This window comes from Sus scrofa, chromosome 2 (genome assembly GCF_054392235.1).
Source record: "Sus scrofa isolate SSC_HxYL_T2T_F1_AM1 chromosome 2, Sscrofa_HxYL_maternal_Yorkshire_Landrace_v2.0, whole genome shotgun sequence".
Lineage (NCBI taxonomy): Eukaryota > Metazoa > Chordata > Mammalia > Artiodactyla > Suidae > Sus > Sus scrofa.
In genome coordinates, this window is record NC_139384.1 from 4,916,531 (window position 1) to 4,936,237 (window position 19,707).

At 56.9% G+C, this 19,707-nt stretch overlaps 1 protein-coding gene across 4 annotated transcripts; it reads left to right on the forward strand.

Annotated features, from left to right (window-relative positions):
- Positions 1-7,070: 7,070 nt before the first annotated feature.
- Positions 7,071-18,540, forward strand: ALDH3B2 (aldehyde dehydrogenase 3 family member B2). Of its 4 annotated transcripts, XM_085010577.1 has the most exons (11): positions 7,071-7,171; positions 9,991-10,081; positions 14,162-14,324; positions 14,708-14,818; positions 14,990-15,110; positions 15,403-15,488; positions 15,591-15,672; positions 15,926-16,312; positions 16,982-17,148; positions 17,708-17,807; positions 18,035-18,540. In XM_085010577.1, the coding sequence occupies exons 3-11, from the start codon at positions 14,163-14,165 to the stop codon at positions 18,217-18,219; spliced, it is 1,401 nt and encodes a 466-aa protein (XP_084866703.1). In that variant the 5' UTR covers positions 7,071-7,171; positions 9,991-10,081; position 14,162; the 3' UTR covers positions 18,220-18,540. The 4 variants fall into 4 exon arrangements, with proteins under 4 accessions (XP_084866703.1, XP_013849471.3, XP_020938394.2 ...); XM_013994017.3 differs by lacking the exon at positions 7,071-7,171 and having other exon boundaries at positions 9,944-10,984; XM_021082735.2 differs by lacking the exon at positions 7,071-7,171 and having other exon boundaries at positions 9,944-10,081.
- The last annotated feature ends 1,167 nt before the right edge of the window (positions 18,541-19,707 follow it).

Consider the following 19,707-nt stretch of genomic DNA (forward strand, 5'->3'; position numbering starts at 1 on the left):
CTAATTGGAGCTGTTCCTGCCGGCCTACACCACAGTTCACAGCTCAGGGCAAGGCGGAATCCTGAACCCACTGAGCAAGGTCAGGGATCGAACCTGCATCCTCATGGAAGCTAGTCAGATTCGTTAACCACTGAGCCATGATGGGGACTCCACAAACATCAGCTATTCACATTAGGTACACGCAATGGGTCCTTCCTTGGGCTCCCCTCCCCTTGTCCTGAGAACTGGTGGCATCCTTTCAGGACCCAGCCTAGGGAAGGCGATTAAACCTGTGATCTGGGGCCCTTGGGAAGGGACTTTCCCACCTCCCTGCAGGGTCTGCCATGAACCAACATAAACTCGTCATCAAGTGGATTTTGACAGACCCGGGGTCCTGCACTCCTGGGGTCAGCAAGGGCTACAGCTACAGTGAGGGCCAGCCCCCTCCCATCCCAGGTGGCCTCTACGTTCAGACAGGGGCCAGAAATTCATACACAGACTTTCAGTGACAAGCAGGTCCAGGCTGGCCACCGGGCGGGACCAGTGGGCTGGGTGAAGCTCCTTCACCCTGTCCTTCCCTTTTGCTTTCCATCAGCATCTGGCACAGAAGGGGAAATTCTCCAATGGCAGATGTGGCAACATCCTCTTGGCACGATCCCAGCTAAATTCCAGTTGGAGTGGGGCAACTAGTTGCTTGGTCTGGGTTTCATCTGCAAGAGCGGGGAGCCCCTGGGTGTGCCAGGCATGGGAGGTGGACAGATAAGCATGGGTCTACAGTTGGTCCCGGGTCAGAGTCATTTCTAACATCTCGATACTGGACAAAGACTCTGGTGACAAGCAGAGGAAAACGGGGCCCAGGAGTGAGGGAGGAGCACGGCTTCCGATCGCACACCTCGCACCAGGGTGAGTTCCCCAGCAGAAGAGCCCTTGCTGCTCCTGGCACATGGACAAGACGCCCCCACCCCCCACGACACACACACACCCAGACACACGTAAAGGGACACACCCAGGACAGGGCAACTGTTGTGGCGGCAAGCCTCAGCAGGCCGGCTCTTTGTGGGGGCAGCTGAACAGGCCTCACATGCGAATGTCCCACCCCTTGGCAGCTCCAGGGTTGGTTGTAAAGTAGGACATTGATGTTGATGGCATCTCCCCTTGTCACTGTCTCCTCTGGATACGATAACTGGTGGCAGCCTAGACTCCAGTGTGGATGATCAGAGTCTGTGCCGGGGCCTCAGCTTCTGCGATTCTGTCCATCTGCCCCAGATCTTTAAAAAACTATATGATTCCGGGAGTTCCCGTGGTGGCGCAGTGGTTAACGAATCCGACTAGGAACCATGAGGTTGCAGGTTCGGTCCCTGCCCTTGCTCAGTGGGTTAACGATCTGGCGTTGCCGTGAGCTGTGGTGTAGGTTGCAGACGCGGCTCGGATCCCATGTTGCTGTGGCTCTGGCCTAGGTCGGCAGCTACGGCTCCGATTGGACCCCTAGCCTGGGAACCTCCATATGCCGTGGGAGCGGCCCAGGAAATAGCAAAAAGACAAAAACCAAAAAAACTATATGATTCCAAGACTCTACCCTGTAAGAGTGTAATGGCCTTTAACTTTTCAACAACAGGCAAGAGAGCATAACGAGTCTCCTAGAAACACCTAGAGATGCTGAATCAGACACAAACTTATTTTCAAACACACAGCTGAGTGCTCAAGAAAATAAGCAAAGTCCCCCAGCGGAAGGGGCTGGGCTCCGAGACCAAAAGAGGGTGCGTTGAGTATTTCAGACCGGAGCAGGATCCCCCATGCATGGAGCTGTCCTAGACTCAGGACATGCTGAAGGAAGAGCCAGCACGCTGAGCAGTGGCCTTCTTGTGCAGTGGCAATGGTTTCAAGTCAAAGGGCCTGGAAGGCCTTGGAATAGGCATTGTTTGGGGACCTTGCTTTAATAGCTGCATATTTAGGGAGTTCCGTTATGCTTCAGTGGGTTACAAACCCTACTAGAATCCATGAGGATGCAGGTTTGATGCCTGGCCTTGCTCGGTGGGTTAAGGATCTGGTGTTGCTGTGAGCTGTGGTGTAGGTGGCAGACGTGGCTCGGACCCCGCATTGCTGGGGCTATGGCTGGGGCTGTGGCCAGCAACTGCAGCTCTGATTTGCCTCCTAGCCTGGGAACTTCCATATGCTGCAGGTGGGACCCAAAAAGAAGAAAAAAAAACAAATCTGCATATTTAGGAGGACATGGGAGCATCTCCTACTGGCAGACCACCTTTTTTTTGTTTTTGTTTTTTAAGGGCCCCACTCGAAGCATATGGAAGTTCCCAAGCTAGGGATCAAATTGGAGCTGAAGCTGGCAGCCTACACCATAGCCACACCAACACCAGATTCAATCCGAGTCTGCGACCTACACCACAGCTCATGGCAATGCTGTATCCTTAACCCACTAAGCAAGGCCAGGGATCGAACCTGCGTCCTCATGGATACTAGTTGGGCCTGTTACTGCTGAGCCATGACAGGAACTCCCCCCCCCCTTTTTTTTGAGCCCTCACCTGCAGCATCTGGAACTCCCCGTGCGCCAATTTTAAGTCTCCCCTGTCCTGTGAGAATTTCTCATTAGAATTATCCACTGTGCATTTTCTATTTTTGAATAAATTCTGCACCTTGGGTAGGTCTACACTGCAGGACAATACAAGTAAAGATGGCACCCTCTTAGGATTTCTATTTAGAGGGTCGTGTTCAACCACACCCTTCTTTTGCCTCAGTCTGATCTCCATCCCTTACAGGACAGGAGCACATTTGCAAACGTGGTCAGTTTCCTGAGTGTCTGGTTCGGGAGACGAGCCTCTCATGAGAAGGTGAGATCTTATGATAATCGTCGTTAAAGATGGAACATTTGCCCAGACGGCATCATTGTGTGTTGTGTATTACGGGTTGTGAGGCAATACCTGTTGTAAATTTGCTTTCATTTAAAAAAAGTTTTAGGCGATCCCGTCATGGCACAGTGGAAATGAATCTGACTAGGAACCATGAGGTTGCAGGTTTGATCCCTGGCCTTGCTCAGTGGGTTAAGGATCCGGCATCACCGTGAGCTGTGGTGTAGGTCGCAGCTGCGGCTCAGATCCTGAGTTGCTGTGGTTCTGGCGTAGGCAGGTGGCGACAGCTCCGATTCGACCCCTAGCCTGGGAATCTCCATATGCTTCGGGAGTGGCCTAAGAAATGGCAAAATACAAAAAAAAAAAAAAAAAAAAAAAAGTTTTAGGAGTTCCTATCATGGCGCAGCAGAAATGCATCTGACTAGGAACCATGAGGTTTCAGGTTTGATCCCTGGCCTCGCTCAGTGGGTTAACGATCCGGCGTTGCCGTGAGCTGTGGTGTAGGTCGCAGACATGGCTCAGATCCTGTGTTGCTGTGGCTGTGGCTGTGGCTGTGGCGTAGGCCAGCAGCTGTAGCTCCCATTAGACCCCTAGCCTGGGAACCTCCATATGCCATGGGTGCAGCCCTAAAAAGACAAAAGACAAAATAAATAATAAATAAATTTTTAAAAATTGTAGTAGTTTTTATGGCCACACCTGCAGCACATGGAAGGGAATTGAATCTGAGCCACAGTTATGACCTACTGCAGCTGCAGCAATGCTGGATCCTTTAACCCACTGTGCTGGGCCTTGATGGAACCTGAGCCTCTGCAGTGACCTGAGCTGCTGCAGTCGGATTAAGCCACTGTCCCACAGCAGGAACTCTGTAGTTTTGCTTTTATAGATGGCCAACCCCCAGCATAGCCCAGGAGTCAGGTCACAACCAGTGAGCTCAGTCTCCAGTAAGGCCCCCACCCGAGGCCAGCAACTGTTCTCGTGGAGCTTGTGGGGTGAATCAGGCAGTTTTGGTACCAGAAGTCCATGGGCAGCTGGTGGCCCTCCTGAGCTGTTCAGTGGCTCTTGGAGACACAAGCAAGGGTGGCTGGAGCCTCATCTAGAAAGGATTTTCCTGGGGGCATCAGGAAGGGCCAGCTGTACCCAGGCACACCTTGCTTTATTGCCATTCACAGGTGATACGTTTTTCACAAATTGAAAATTTGTGGCAACCCTGCCTGGAGGAAGGCAGTTGGCAACTCTTTCCAACACCATTTTTTTCCTTCGTGTTTCGGTCATCACAATATTTCAAAATTTTTCATTATTATTATTATTATTTTTGTCTTTTTGCTATTTCTTTGGGCCGCTCCCGTGGCATATGGAGGTTCCCAGGCTAGGGGTCGAATCGGAACTGTAGCCCCCGGCCTATGCCAGAGCCACAGCAATGCGGGATCTGAGCTGTGTCTGCAACCTACACCACAGCTCACGGCAACGCCGGATCCTTAACCCACTGAGCAAGGGCAGGGACCGAACCCGCAACCTCATGGTTCCTAGTCAGATTCGTTAACCACTGCGCCACAACGGGAACGCCTTCACTATTATTACATTTGTTACGGCGATGTGTGATTTAGTAACATTTATGTTCCTATTGCAAAAAGATTATGACTGGCTCAAGGCTCAAATGATGGTTATCTTTTTTTCGCAAGAAAGTTGTGTTTGTTTGTATTTTGCTTTTTAGGGCTGCACCTGCGGCACACGGAAGTTCCCAGGCTAGGGGTTGAGTCGGAGCTGTAGCCACCAGCGTATGCCACAGCCACAGCAACGTGGGATCTGAGCTGTGTCTGCGACCTACACCACAGCTCATGCAACACCGGATCCTTAACCCACTGAGCAAGGCCAGGGATCAAACCCGCAACCTCATGGTTCCTAGTCGGATTCGTTTCTGCTGCACCACAACAGGAACTCCTTCACTTCATTTTTGTAACCACAGAATGATTTTTAAACTAGGATTGAACCCTAGTCTTCATGGATCCTGGTTGGGTTTCTTACCATTGAGCCATGATGGGAACTCCAATTTCTTTCTTTTTTGGCTCTACCTGCAGCATATGGAACTTCCCAGGGCCAGGGATTGAATCCAAGCCACAGCTGTGACCTATCTATGCCATAGCTGTGGCAACACCGGATCTTTAACCACTGTGCCTCTGCAGGAACTCCCAATATCCATTTATGATTTAAAATAAACACAACAATATTTTCATTAAGCTAGATAAAGGAATTTTCTTCACCTGGTAAAGAAATCTTCCAAAAATTTATAGCAAACATTATACTTACTTAAAGGTGAAATGTTAGCCACAATCCCATTAAGAACACGAACTAGACAATCATTCCCACTGTCTTTGCTTCAACATGTGTTAGAGGTCCCAGCCTACACAGTAAAAAAGGAAGAACAAAATAGGGTGTAAAAATTGAAAAGGAGGAAGCAAAACCATCAATTGCCACGGATTTCAACTTCGCTCACATGAAAACCTCATTATTATTAGAATTAGTTCTGAAAATAAGACTAATTCAAGAAGTAAATTGCATTCTCCTACTCCACCTGTACACTTCTGGAAAGTGCAGTTTTTAGAATAGCAATAAAAACAAGCTACTTAGGTATGCCTCTAACCTAAGATGTGTAGTAGGAAAAAAAAAATAAAGGGGAGAGGAGTTTCCTGGTGGCTCAGAGGGTTAAGGATCTAGCATTGTTGCTGCTGTGACTCGGGTTACTGCTGTGGCATGGGTATGATCCCTGGCCGCAGGAAATTCTGCATGCCTGGGGCATGGCCCAAAAAACCCCACAAAAGATGTATAATGGAAAAAATTACAGTATTGTATTGAAAGACATTCACAAAGAGCTAAATCAGTGGAAAAATATGCCATGTTCATGAATGGGAAGATTCATAAAGATGTCAGAGTCACCAAAAATGACCTATTAAATTTAAATACTTCCAATCAAGACTCTAATAGAAAATTTCATGGAACACGATGAGCTGATTCTGTCTATGGAAGACAAATGGGCCAAGAATAAGCCAAGATAATTTGGCTTCTTTTTTTTTTTTTTTTTTTGGCTGCGTCCCCTGAATGTGAAAATTCTAAGACCAGCGATCAAACCCATGCTACAGCTGCAACCCGAGCCACAGCACAACACTGGATCCTTAACCCACTGTGCCACAAGGGAACTCCCAGTCAAAATAATTTGGAAGAAAAGCAACATAGGGAGACTTGCCCCACCAGACTTCAAGACTCCTTATTAAACAATAGTATTTAAGACAGTATAGTACTGATACAAAGACAAAGAAATAAATACATCTATGGAACAGAGGAGAGAGCTCAGAAACAGACTTGTACAGATAATTTGGCAGCTATAGATGCTAGCAATTGGTTTTCTTGATTGGAAAAAAATTAAATTGGATCTCTACCTCATACCATTTACATACAAAGTGTATACATTCTAGTCGAACTTAAAACGAGGCTCAGCGGAAATGAATCTGACTAGTATCTATGAGAATGCAAGTTTGAACCCTGACCTTGCTCAGTGGGTTAATGATCTGGCATTGCTGTGGCTGTGGTGTGGCCAGCAGCTACAGCTCTAATTTGATTCCTAGCCTGGGAATCTCCCTATGCTGCAGGTGCAGCCCTAAAAAGACAAAACCACCACCAACAAAAATGCTGGTGCCAGGGTCCACCGCAGACCTGCCAGGACAGAAGCACGGAGTAGGGTCCTGGAATCTTCGGATCCCAGGGGAGGTTTGAAGGTCCCTGAATTAACCTGTTCAGTCCCATTGGGGGACCTGGAGTCCTGGGCACCACTGCTTTCTCTCCCCAAGAAGGACCTCCCCACCCCCCACAGGGCACCCAGCATCTACCAGAGGGGCCAGAGGGTCCCCTTTCCCAGGCCCCACCCACCAGGTGGAGACTCACACTAGGTCCCTTCTTAGTCAGCCTGGGCTGTTGGAACAAAGCACCACAGACATTTATTTTTTGCAGTCCTGGAGGCCGGAAGTCCAAGGCCAAGGCACCAGCTGGTCGGTTTCTCAGGAGGGCTCTTCTCCCAGCTCGCAGTCGGCTGTCTTCTCCCTGCTTCCTCACACAGCAGAGAGCGAGCCAGCAAGCTCTCTGAGGGCCCATCCTGTAAGGGCACTGATGCCACCACGGGAGCCCCACCCCCACGCCCTCGTCTAACCCTAATCATCTCCCAAAGGCTCGCCTCCAAACACCACCCACTGGGGATTAGAGCATCAACACGTGAACTTGAGGAGACATCATTTAGGCCGCAGGAGTCCGTCAGGGCTCGCTGGGAGGTCCTGGCCCAGACCAAGGTCTGCTGCTCTGTGCTGGGATTTGTCACTGCCCATCCCTCTCCACCCCCCACCCCATCGTCCCTCATTCTCCCACCTCCAGCTCTGCACATTCCCGCCCCACACCCCATGAGCCACCCCCTCTGACATCCCCACCGAGGGCTCCCCGCCAGGATCACCCTCCCCACCCCCGCAGCACCCGGTGCACCCCCGGACCTCCCCCCTCAACCCCGCCCTGCCCCTCAGTCACCACCCCCCGCCCCGCAGTCACCCCCCCCCACGCCCCGCAGTCACCCCCCCACCCCCGCTTCCCTGGAGCAGAAGAACTTCAAAGAATCATCCAGGACTGTGGCTCTCAGTGGGGGCGGGGGGGACGATGACGTTCCCCTGGGGACACTTGGCAGTGACTAGAGACAGTTTGGGTTGTCACAACAGGGGAGGTGCCAGCAGCCCGGAGTGGGTAGAGACGAGCGGGGGGGGCTGCTAAACACCCTACAAAGCACAGGACTGCCCCCCACAACTTAGGCTGCTGCTGCGAGCAGGGCCGAGCCGCCCCGAGTGCTCCCGGAAACCCAGAGCATGCTGGGAACTCGTGATTTCCGGCCCCGCCCAGACCTAGCGAATCCGGGGAGCCAGGCTTTCCTCGTTCTGCTCCTCCGGGGTCTGCGGCGACCAATCTGCTTTCCTTCTGGTCCACCCTCTTTCAGCTGTGGCTTCTCTCCCATGTCTCAACTTCAACGACGTTTGCCCAGGCGTGGCGAGGGGTTCCTTTTTGTCCTGTCCTACTGTGTCCCTGGCTGCCCCTTTGCTCTCCCCCCGTCCTATAGACTGCCATTCCTCGTAACTCCTTTCTTCCCAGACACACGAGTGACCTCTCCCAGTCCCATGTCCCTGAAGGTGACCCTTGGAGACGATGGATCCCACATTCATGCATCAGCCGGCCCTGACCCTGAGCCCGCGACTCCTGTCCCTGCCCGCCTCAGCCTGGCTCCTCCCTGACCTTCTTCTCAGGAAATGGCAGGTGCCCATCCAGCCACCCTTTGCTTCAGCTGAAACCTGCACGGCCCCCTTATTCCGTCCTCTCCTGCTCCCCGGTCCAATCCCTGAACCCAGCGGAAGGCCTCCAAGTGCTGCAGGCAGAGCTCATCCCCCCGCCCCCACATGGACCCCCTCGCCCAAGCTCAGTGCTTTAGCCTGGACGACCCTTGTGGGCTCCAGCTGTCTCCCTGCCCCTCTTCCCTCCCAAAGGCGGCAGTTTAAGGGTACCACCTGCTGGAACCCTCCGTGGGTGGGTGCTTGTGGCCCGACCCCTGCCTCCCCTTCGCCCCACCCTGGCCCTGACCATCGTCTTCTTCTGCAACTGGATCTTTGCCTCCGTGTCTGACCACCGCATGGCTGCAGGTGTCTGGTCATCTGTCCCCCAGGACTCAGCTCAGAGGCGCCCCCGCCCGCCACAGCCTTGCTCTGCTCAGCATTTCGGCAGCCTCTGGAGTGTTTGGCCGCTGGTGTAGCATTCCTCCCTCAGGACCTGCCTCAGGGCTGGTTCTCAGCCAGGTCCCGCCTCTCAGCTGAGCAGTGCATTTTTCTTGACAATTTGAGTTCATTTTTCTGGGAGTCATGGTCCAAGGTCACCAGGGGTGACAAAGCAAGTGGCTTTTGCTCCCCATGGTATGCTGATAATGGCTCCCCAAAATACGTCCACCCCCCCCAACCTTCTGTGAATGAGGTCTTCTTAAGAAAAAGCGTCTTGGAGTTCCCACTGTGACTCAACGGGTTAAGAACCCAACATAGTCTCCATGAGGATGCAGGTTCGATCCCTGGCCTTGCTTAGTGGGTTAAGGATCTGGCATTGCTGTGGCTGTGGCATAGGCCAGCAGCTACGGCTCCGATTCCACCCCTAGCCCGAGGAACTTCCATGTGCTGCAGGTGCAGCTGTCAAAAGAAAAGAAAGAAAAAGGGCATTCACAGATGTGAGTAAGTGAAGGATTTTGAGGTGAAGAAATTATCTTGTCTTATCCACTGGGCCCCAAATCCAGTCACAAGTGTCACAATAAGAGACATGGTGAAGGCCAGAGGAGGACACAGGCAGAGAGGGGAGGACTGCGGCAGGAGCCAGTGAGTGCCAGCAGCCACAGATGCTGAAGAGGCCTGGCCATCCTCCTCCAGGGCCTCCAGGGCCGGGGCCACAGCCTGCTGGCACCTGGGTGTTGGACTTCTGTCCCCCAAGATCATGAGACAGTCACTCTCTGATGTCTGCGGCTACCACGGTTGTGGTCGTTTGTTAGGGCAGCCCCCTGATCCAATGGGTTTGCTGAGTATCTTACAAAAGTTTTTTTGGTACTTTATTTTTAGGGCTGCACTTGAAACATATGGAAGTTTCCAGGCTAGGGGTCAAATCAAAGCTGCAGCTGCTGGCCTGCACCACAGCCATAGCCATGCCGGATCCAAGCCGTGTCTTTGACCTACACCGCAGCTCACAGCAACACCGGATCCTTAACCCACTGCGTGAGGCCAGGGATCGAATCGAACCCGCATCCTCATGGATACTGGTCAGATTCATTACCGCTGCGCTATGACGGGAACTCCTTCTTTTGCATTTTTCAGTTGCCGTAGAGGTTCAGCACATTTTCACCTGCTCATGGGCTCTTCAGGCTTCTTGCTGGTCCATTTAGTTTGAACAGCTCTGCTGAAATATAACTCGCCCATCTGAAGTATAAACCCACGGTTCCTGGGAGGTGGCTCCTTCAGCTGCCTCGCCCCACCCCCTGCTCTTAGGCTGGTCTCGCCAGACTTGAGTTCCCTTCTGGTGTCTTATGTGGCTCCTGCTGTCCTGTTTCCAGTCTCAACCACAGATGACCTCAGATGCCTTCCGCCCAGGGCGGAATCAGATTCCTTCACGCTGCCTGGAACCGCTCTCCACAGCCTTCAGCGGTGGGTGATCTTGGTCCCTGGGGACAGATCTGGGGGGGAGGGACGGGGCCAGAGCACACATGCGAGATGGCGGTGGGGCCTTGGCTCATTCTTTTGCTTCCCAGAATCTAGCAGGTGCTTGAGAAATACTCATGGGAGGATTCATAGCCAACATTTGGGAGCCCTGACTCTGTGTCAGGAGCTTGATCTGTCTCGTCTGTTCTTGCATCATCCTGCGGGATCTTTTCAAGAACCATGACAATTACGTGCAATAGTTTGTTACCTCAGGGAGGCTCAGGGAGGTTAAGTAACTTGCCCAGGGTCACACAGTAAATAAAGTAAAAGAGGAACGGAGCACTGCCCTGCAGCCATGGTGCCCCAGCCCATCCAGGCTCTCTCTGCAGCCGCCAGGGCCCCTTCCTCTGCTCGGAGGATGCCAATGGGGCACTTCAGGAGGGTGCAAACGAAGGAGGCCTGCGGGGTGGGGCTGGCGGGGGTGGGGCAGACGTAAGGATTCGGTGCAAGGACCCAGATAGAGGCGGCCAGGGCCCCACTGATACTTTCTTCTTGTAAACTTGTTTTGTCGCTCATCAGATAACTTTCTGCCAGCCCTTCCCAGGAAGTAAGGTGCAACCTGGAAGTTGCCGGACCTGTTCCTCGGGCCAGCTGTGCGAGGGTGGGTGAGGCAAGAGAGGCATCAGGCCAGCTGGAGAGTTGGGTCACTCCTGGTGTCACTCCACTGCCAGCGTGGGCACCGGGCATCTGGTGGGGGCCAGCAGCTGCTCAGGCCCCCGGGAGGCTTGGCAGCCTGAGAGGCTGCGGAGAGACTTGGGCCAGGACCATAGTCGGAATATCTGGACGCAGAATGTCAGGCAAAGGGGGCAAAGGCTCTGCACAGGATCCAGGGTCGGAGCCCACACTGGGGTATGTGGGGCCCGGGGCAAGGACCAGGGGCATGGGGTTGGGCGGCGCGGGGGGTGGGGGCCGGGGGCCTGGCTCAGAGCAGAGCAGAGAGATGGCTCTGTCCTGCCCTGGCTGCACTGCCTGGTCTCCGGCCAGTTATCCTGTGTGAGCCTCGTGGCCCGCTTCCTCCTGTACCCCAACCCCACCCATGTGCTGGCCGGGCCCCCGGCGGGGTGAGTGGAGGCTTCCCAGGCTGGGGGAGGAGGCCTTGTGTAGACAGACAGGAACCAGCCAGGGGTCATCCATGCTGTGATGGTGGTTGGGATGGAGGGGAGCTGGGACCCGGGAAGAGGCGGGCTTCTTGGCAGGTGAAGCCAGAGCTGGATCTCTGGGTTTAGGTTGTAGAAGCAGCACCTGCTGTTCATTTCTGGTTCTGGAAGTATCACATTCTCACTGCAGAACATCTGAAAGGTACAGAAAGATGCTGAGACGTCGGTAAAAGGCACAGGGCGCACATGGGTGCTGGGGGGGGAGGGGCCACGGGGACCAAGATGACAGCCGCCACACAGCAGCTGCGAGGAGGACAAGTCCAGCTGTCCTTCGGAGCCTCGGTGTCCGCATCCTTATCACCAGGTCATAAAAAGTCCTTTGAGGAATTCCTGTGGTGGCGCAGCAGAAATGAACCTGACTAGTATCCACGAGGACAAGGGTTCGATCCCTGACCCTGCTCAGTGGGTTAAGGATCCGGCGTTGCCGTGAGCTCTGCTGTAGGTCACAGTCGGATCTGGTGTTGCTGTGGCTGTGGTATAGGCCGGCAGCTGCAGTTCCAATTTGACCCCTAGCCTGGGACCTTCCATAAGCCTCGGGCATGGCTCTTAAAAAAAAAAAAGACCTTTGAGGTCTGAAGGAGACAATGCCCACTGAGCATGTGGCCCCAGGTGCCAGCTCTGCTTCCCCTCCAGCCTGGGTTCTGTGTTGTGCCGCTGCCCGTGCTCTAGCTCCCAACTCCCCATGCAAAGGTCCTGTCAGGCCCCAACCTGCCTGGCTGCATCTTATTTCTCACAGTCTGGCCCCCGCCCCAGGCCTCGGCATGTGCTGGCCCCTCATCCCGACACATGCCTCTGCCCCTGCCCCTTACAGGCAGAGCTGCCGGTGGGATCTGCCGCCAGCCTCTCACAAAGCCTGCGGCACCAATTCCTGATTGTAATGACATTGTCAGCGTCATTATTGTCAATGTCATTATTGTTCCACGTCTAGACTGTGAGTTCCAGGCTCGCCTGGTCGGCAGCCAGGGGTCCCTGGTCAGCCCCACCTCAACCGGACCTGGGTCCCCGCGGCCCTGCAGCGGGCAGGCCAGGCAAGGAAGCCCCTGGGATGGGGAGCAGGAGCCCGCGGGCCAGCTCCATCCCTCCCTGAGGATGCTGCTGATCTCAGCGCTCATCCAGCCGTCCACTCCCTCGCTGATGGGTGGAGACGAGGCCTGGGGATTTGTCCTCAAATAAACTCAGCCCCAGGCTGTCCCCAGGCTATCCAGGTGTGCACTGTGAGGACAGTGACGTTGAGAAAGGCAGGGAATCCCTGCCCTGCTTGCCTCACCTGGGGAAGTTGTGATGGAGCTGGGACCAGGGTCCCAGGACAGACCCCAGGACACATGGGTGCCAGAGCCCACCTCCACTCCGGACCTTGACTCAGGGCGGACGTTCAGCCCTAGAGCGGCTCTAAGGGATGAAGTTAGAGCAGGGCTGGCAGCACCTGCAGCCCTTGAACCCCAGGCAGGGACGCTGGGTGAGGCAGGAGAGGCTGGCACTGCAGGCAGAGCTTTGGGGCAGCCTGGGACTGGAAGGGGCTCTGGGCAGCCCTGCACTGAGGGTGGACAGTGCTGGTGGGCAGAGCTGGGCCCAGAGCAACCCCAACCAGGATGCACTCAGGCAGAAACGGTCCTTGGCCCCTGCAATGTGGGGCAGGGGTCTAGGTGGGACCACCCCCAGGCCTGGCTGTGGGAGGGCACAGCTTGGGTCCCCTTCCAGCCCAAGATGAGGGCCGGACATGGCGGAAACACTTTCTGCAGCCGCGTCCTCCCCAGGCGGTGGCATACCTGGGGGCGAAAAGGACAGGGCCGGGAATGGCGGCCTCCCCGGCACGGGACCAAGGGTGTGTCTGCAGGTGCTCCCTGGGAACGTGCCCAGCCCCTGTCCTGGCTGCCCATATTTCTCAGCTGGGGTGGCCCCCTGAGCCGTGTCACTGCTGCAGCCAAGGTCTGTTGAGGGTCGGATGGCTCAACGGGTGCTGTGCCCACCTTCCAGATGAGGAGGCTAAGGCTCGGAGAAGAGTGACCTGCCCAGTCCCCCAGAGCAGAGGAGTTGCTGGTGGGGCCCTGGCCTGCGGGGTGCCCCATGCCCAGTCTCACTCCATGGCCAACACTCTGGGGCAGAGGTCAGGGTCAGGCCTGTGAGATGCTGCCGAAGGCTGAGGATGGCCCATGTACACACACAGAGACAGAGACACAGAGAAACACAGAGACAGAGGCACACAGAGACAGACACACAGAGAGACAGAGACACACAGAGACAGAGACACACAGAGAGGCAGAGACACACACACATAAAGAGACATAGAGACACACAGAAACACAGAGAGAGAGACACACACACAAAGACACACAGAGAGATAGAGACAGTGACAGAGACACAAGGAGGTGACACGTACGGTCCTGTGGCCCTCGTTGGGGCACTCAGACCCCTTTCTACAGGCAGTCCTCTCCCCTAGAAGCCCTGCTGGTTCTTTCTCTCTCCCAGGCCCCACACCTCTTGGCCCCACTGGGGTTCCCTTGGGTGGCAGGCTGAAGCCCAGCTAGCTTCCAGGCCCCGGACCGTCAGCTGCACCGCCAGCCTCTTCACCCCGCCAGCTGCAAAGCTCCACTTTGCTCCTTGCTTTGAGACCCTGTTCCAGGACCACCTCCCCAGGGCACACTGGGGCATCCTCGCACTCCCGGGACCCGTGGCACACCCCGGCCTGTTTCCCTATCAGTCACCATGAAAGCTCTGTGGCCTCTGAGAAAAGGAACCCTCGCAGTCCCCGTGGGGGTGTCCATGGACCCACACAGGTGCAGGCAGGGACAGTGGAGAGGGCCTGGGGAGGTGGGGGCGCCCTGGCCAACGCTGCCTCCCTCTCCCCCCCCCCCCCGCCCCCGCCTGGCAGGATGGACCCCTTCGCGGACACACTGCAGCGACTGCGGGAGGCCTTCAGCTCGGGGCGCACGCGGCCGGTCGAGTTCCGGGCCACCCAGTTGAAGGGCCTGGGCCGCTTCCTGCAAGAGAACAAGCAGCTTCTGCAGGAGGCGCTGGCGCAGGACTTGCGCAAGGTGGGTGGGCAGGGGCGGAGCGGCCGTGTCCCCAGTTCTGTCCGTGCTTATTTAGCAGACCCTTCCCTGGCCTGCAGCCCAGCACGGCAGGCATTCTACAGCCTCACCTCAGCCAACCTGGGAGGCAGGTTCGATTGCAGTCCCCACGTCACCACACGGGAAACTGAGGCGCATGGGGGTTAAGTCGCTTGCCCAAGGTCCCACAGCCGGGAAGTGGCAGCGCTGGGACGGGAGCCCAGGACCCCAGCTCCTTGCTGCTCACGGTGCAGCTCCCAGGGGGGCGCCCGGCTGCTCCTGGACACTCTCCACCTCCTCCTTGGGGACTCTCAGGGACCTAACGACTAGAGCACCTCCCTGACTCCCGAATCCCGCCTCCCCCGCAGTCGGCCTTTGAGGGGGACATGTGTGAGATCCTCCTCTGCCAGAATGAGGTCGACCTGGCCCTCAAGAACCTGCACACCTGGACGAAGGACAAGCCAGTGGCCAAGAACCTGGTGAGCTCGGCGGGGAGGGGGCGCAGCCCAGGGCCGCTCAGCCCAGGCCCAGGGTGTCCTCTGTCTCCTCGTGGGGACTCCACTGCCCTCAAGGAGGCTTGAGGACTCTGGGGCAATGGGCTCTGGGACAATGCTCTCGGGGCCTCAGCATCCATCCATCCTATACCCCAGTTCACTCAGCTGGACTCGGCCTTCATCCGGAAGGAGCCCTTCGGCCTGGTGCTCATCATCGCCCCCTGGAACTACCCTGTGAACCTGACTCTGATGCCCCTGGTGGGCGCCCTCGCCGCAGGTGAGTGGGCGCCTCCACCTCCTGCCCCCCTGCCCATCCCCCCGCCCCCAGCCTCAAGGTCTCACAGCCACCCTCAGAGCCAGGGAGGAGGGGGAAGCCAGCCCCAGGTGGCTAAGAAGGCTGGTTCCCACCTGCCCACCACCCCCGGGCTGTGTGGTCCAGGGTCCGAGCCGTATTCTTCACCTGAAGGGGGCGGGGGCGGGGGGCACCTGCTGTGCAGGTGTGAGGACCTGATGGAGGCGGGAGAGGCTGCACCTGCTGCAGCTTCCCCTCCCCCTGCCCCGCCCCCCAGGGAACTGCGTGGTGCTGAAGCCCTCGGAGATCAGCAAGAGCACTGAGAAGGTCCTGGCCGAGGTGCTGCCCCGATACCTGGACCAGGTGAGGGTGGACCTGCCCCTTCAACGCCCTCTTCCCACAACCCCGCCCCTGCAGCAAGAGTCCTGCAGCGGCCCCTGAGCCGTCTCTCATCCCCCATTGCAGAGCTGCTTTGCCGTGGTGCTGGGTGGCCCCGAGGAGACAGGACAGCTGCTGGAGCACAAGTTTGACTACATCTTCTTCACAGGTGAGGGTGGCTCCGGCCAGTGTCCTGGGGGAGAAGGGACACTGGAGAACAGGACGGGGAAGGCCATGGAAGGAGGAGGTGGTGGCCAGTGTGGGGAGCATCCCAGGGGGCAATCCACCCAGGCAGGGTGGGATCCTGGGGCAGGCGGGCCAGAGACAGATCCCAGTGGGTGGACCAGGATGGGCCAGGAAGGTGGCGCCTGAACCATCCAGCCAAGGCTAGCTGAAGGTGGGGTCAACTCCCATGTCCCCAGGGAGCCCTCAAGTTGGCAAGATTGTCATGACTGCTGCCGCCAAGCACCTGACGCCCGTCACGCTGGAGCTGGGGGGCAAGAACCCCTGTTACGTGGACGACAACTGTGACCCCCAGACCGTGGCCAACCGCGTGGCCTTGTTCCGCTATCTCCATACCGGCCAGACCTGCGTGGCCCCCGACTACATCCTGTGCAGCCCAGAAACACAGGCGCGGCTGCTGCCCGCCCTGCAAAGCGCCATCACCCGTTTCTATGGCGACGACCCCCGGGCCTCCCCCGACCTGGGCCGCATCATCAACCACAAACATTTCCAGCGGCTGCGGGGCCTGCTGAGCTGCGGCCGCGTGGCCATCGGCGGCCAGAGTGACGACAGCGATCGCTACATCGGTGAGTCGGGCCCTCCCCGCCCGCCCACCCCGCTGAGGCCCCTCCACGCGGGAAGCCGCACTCGCGCCCCAAGTCCGGGCTGGGCCTGAAACCTCTGGCCCCGAGGCTCCCGCCACCCCACGGCTAGAGCCCAGCCTGGTCCACGGCTCTGTGACCCATGTTCCAGGCTGCTGTGGCCTGAGACCGTGACCCCTGGACTCCACACTCTGGCTCAGGCTCTGGATTCTCCGAGCTCAGACCCCAGACTCCCAGGGCTCCCGAGAGCTCAGAGTCCAAACTCTGTCCCTCGATCTGTGGCTCCCCAGGGCTGCGACCCCAGGTCCTCTGAGCCCGCGATTCCCGGTTCTAAACTCCCGCGGCCCATCCCGAGCAGGTGCTGTGCCGTGAACCAAGCAGCCCGTCTCCTGGGCCGCACGGCTCCGAGGGCCACGCTGCGGCCGCCAGCAGGCTGGGGCCTGGGCCCTCACACTCCCGGCTCTGTAAGACCACGGCTGAGTGGTTCTCTGGCCCCACGGGCCCCGGTCCTGCTGGGGAGCTCCTCAGGGCCCCTTCTCGGGGGCGGTGGGGAGACTCGCTTCCCTCGAACCTCCCTGAGCCTGGAGCCCGGGCTGCCTGGGCCCTGCCCGAGGCCCCGGCCCTGGGGCTGAGGCGTCGCCTGTGCCCGGGCAGCCCCCACGGTGCTGGTGGACGTGCAGGAGACGGAGCCGGTGATGCAGGAGGAGATCTTCGGGCCCATCCTGCCCATTCTGAACGTGAGGGGCCTGGACGAGGCCATCGACTTCATCAACCGGCGGGAGAAGCCCCTGGCGCTGTACGCCTTCTCCAACAACAGCCAGGTGGGGCTGGACAGCGGGGGCGGCAGCAGAGAGACCAAAAGTTGAGACAAGTCACACCCCCTTCCCCGGCCACCTAGGAGTGTCAGGGCAGCAGACGCCTCCAGTGTGACTACAGACCAGGCCACCAGGACAACGGCTCCCTGTACACAGGGGTCTGGCAGAGGGGGCTTGGGCAGTGCCAAGAACCTGCTAACACATGGCTGGCCAGCTGCCTGCACTGGTCAGGGCAGCTTCTGCCCAGATGAGGAGGTGCCCTTTCTACCTGGCCTGTCCAGACAGCCCACACTTTTCCTAAATCGTGCCGAAGCTCCGTGTGGGTGAGCAAAACCCATGAAGGGGGATGGAGCCCAAGGGAAGCTGGGACCTGACAGGTAGAGCCAGGGTGGCCGCCGGGGAGTCTGCAGGCTACTGCAGCTTATGACCCTCCTACTGCTTCTCACGGCCAGGGGCTCCCCTCTGCATGATCAGAAGGGTGACACCTGCTCAGCAGAGGATGGAAACTGGGGAGGCTCTTCCGCTCCTGGTAGAGTGACAGCCTATCCCCCTCCCCTCCTGCCAGGTAATAAACCAGATGCTGGACCGGACCAGCAGCGGTACCTTTGGAGGCAACGATGGCTTCATCTACTTAACTTTGCCGTCCCTGCCCCTGGGGGGCGTCGGTGAGCTCTGCCCGCCCTTCCCGTCCCCCTCCAACTGTCAGGGAAGCCCAGTTTGGTACCCAGACCCAAGAAGACCCAGTTTTGCCTTCATGCTGAAGGCCTCGGTTCCCCTACCTGGAAACTGGCTCTCAGAATAGCCTGATTTTCCCTGAGCTCCCTGGCGGGCCGTGGGTGGCTGCTGAGGATGGGCTGCCTGGCCTCGGGCCCTCACTTCTGTGCACTTGCAGGCAACAGCGGCATGGGAAGATATCATGGCGAGTTCTCCTTCGATACCTTCTCCCACCACCGCGCCTGCCTGCTCGCCCACTCAGACCTGGAGAAGCTCAATGAAATCCGCTACCCGCCCTATTCTGGCTGGAACCAGCAGGTGATCAGCTGGGCCATGGGCAACCAGAGATGCAGCATTCTGTAAGCACCCTGCCCACCTTCAGGGCCCACCCCCTCGGGCCCCCCCACCCTGTCCTGCTGCTGCCCAGATGCTCAGTTGTCCCTCAAAGGCAGGTGCACAAAGATCTGGGGCTCTGTCTGAACAGACCCCTGGCCAGGCAGGACCTCTGGACCACTGGTCCAGCCCCTTTCAGGGTCAAAGTCCTCCCTACAGCCTCCTGACAGATTTTTTGACCCTCTGCTTGAATACATCTGGTGTCAAAGGACTCACTCCCAAGGCTGAGCCGCTCTGATGGTTAGAAAGGACACCCTTGTGTCAGATCTGTAATTAAATTTCCAAAATACAGAGTGATTTTAGCGGCTTCTGTCACATCTGGTTTGGGGAGCTGGGTGTGTCTGACCTGAAGTGATCTGATCTTGACCTCAGATCTGGCCAGTTGGTGGTGTTTGCCTGATGTGTGTTATTTACAAGGACTCTGATGATGTGTGTGGGATCAATAAGGAAGGTGCACAACGGTTGATTAGGGATGTCTGCAATGGGCACAGGAGAGGGTTGTTCACATGCTACACTAGACTCCTAGAAGGAAATTGATCAGTAATGTCTGCTAAGGCACAGGAGTAGGTTGTGGACATGCTGGCCATGTCTGTCATCCCTGCTCTAGACTCCCAGGAGGTCAGGGCGAGAAGAACCTAAATCTGGTCACTTCACCCGACACATAGGAAGACTGAGGTCTAGAGCCAGGATAGGGCTGAACTGAGTTTATTCAGTAAAGCAGGGCAGAGTTGAGTGACAGTGGACTTCACTGAGAAATGTGGGGATGGGGGATCAGTAGACAGCATATCTGATCTGTTGTGACCAGGCTCTTGATCTTTCCTTCGTCCTCACCCTGGGAGCCCACTTCTAATCCACCCAGCCTTGCTTCAGTGGGATCCTCCCCGCTCAGAAGTGTGGGAAAACTGAGCTACTGGCCTGACGTGGAAAGAAGGAAAGTACAACCCTCCTGCTCCCCTGGCAATTGTTGGGAATGGCTGACCTCAAAAAGGTACAGGATAGACTCAAAGAAGGTGCTTACGCCTAGGCTCAAAGAGCTTGTAAATGAGTGAAGGAAAGGATGAATAAGGAAGTGAGAGGATGGATGGATGGATGGAAGGGTGGGTGGGTGGATGGATGGATGGATGGAGGATGGATGGATGGAAGGGTGGGTGGATGGAAGGGTGGGTGGGTGGAAGGGTGGATGGATGGATATGAGGGTGGGTGGATGGATGGAAGGGTGGGTGGATGGATGGATGGAAGGGTGGGTGGGTGGATGGATGGATGGAGGATGGATGGATGGAAGGGTGGGTGGGTGGGTGGATGGATGGATGGATGGAGGATGGATGGATGGAAGGGTGGGTGGGTGGATGGATGGATGGATGGAGGATGGATGGATGGAAGGGTGGGTGGGTGGATGGATGGATGGATGGAGGATGGATGGATGGAAGGGTGGGTGGGTGGATGGATGGATGGATGGAG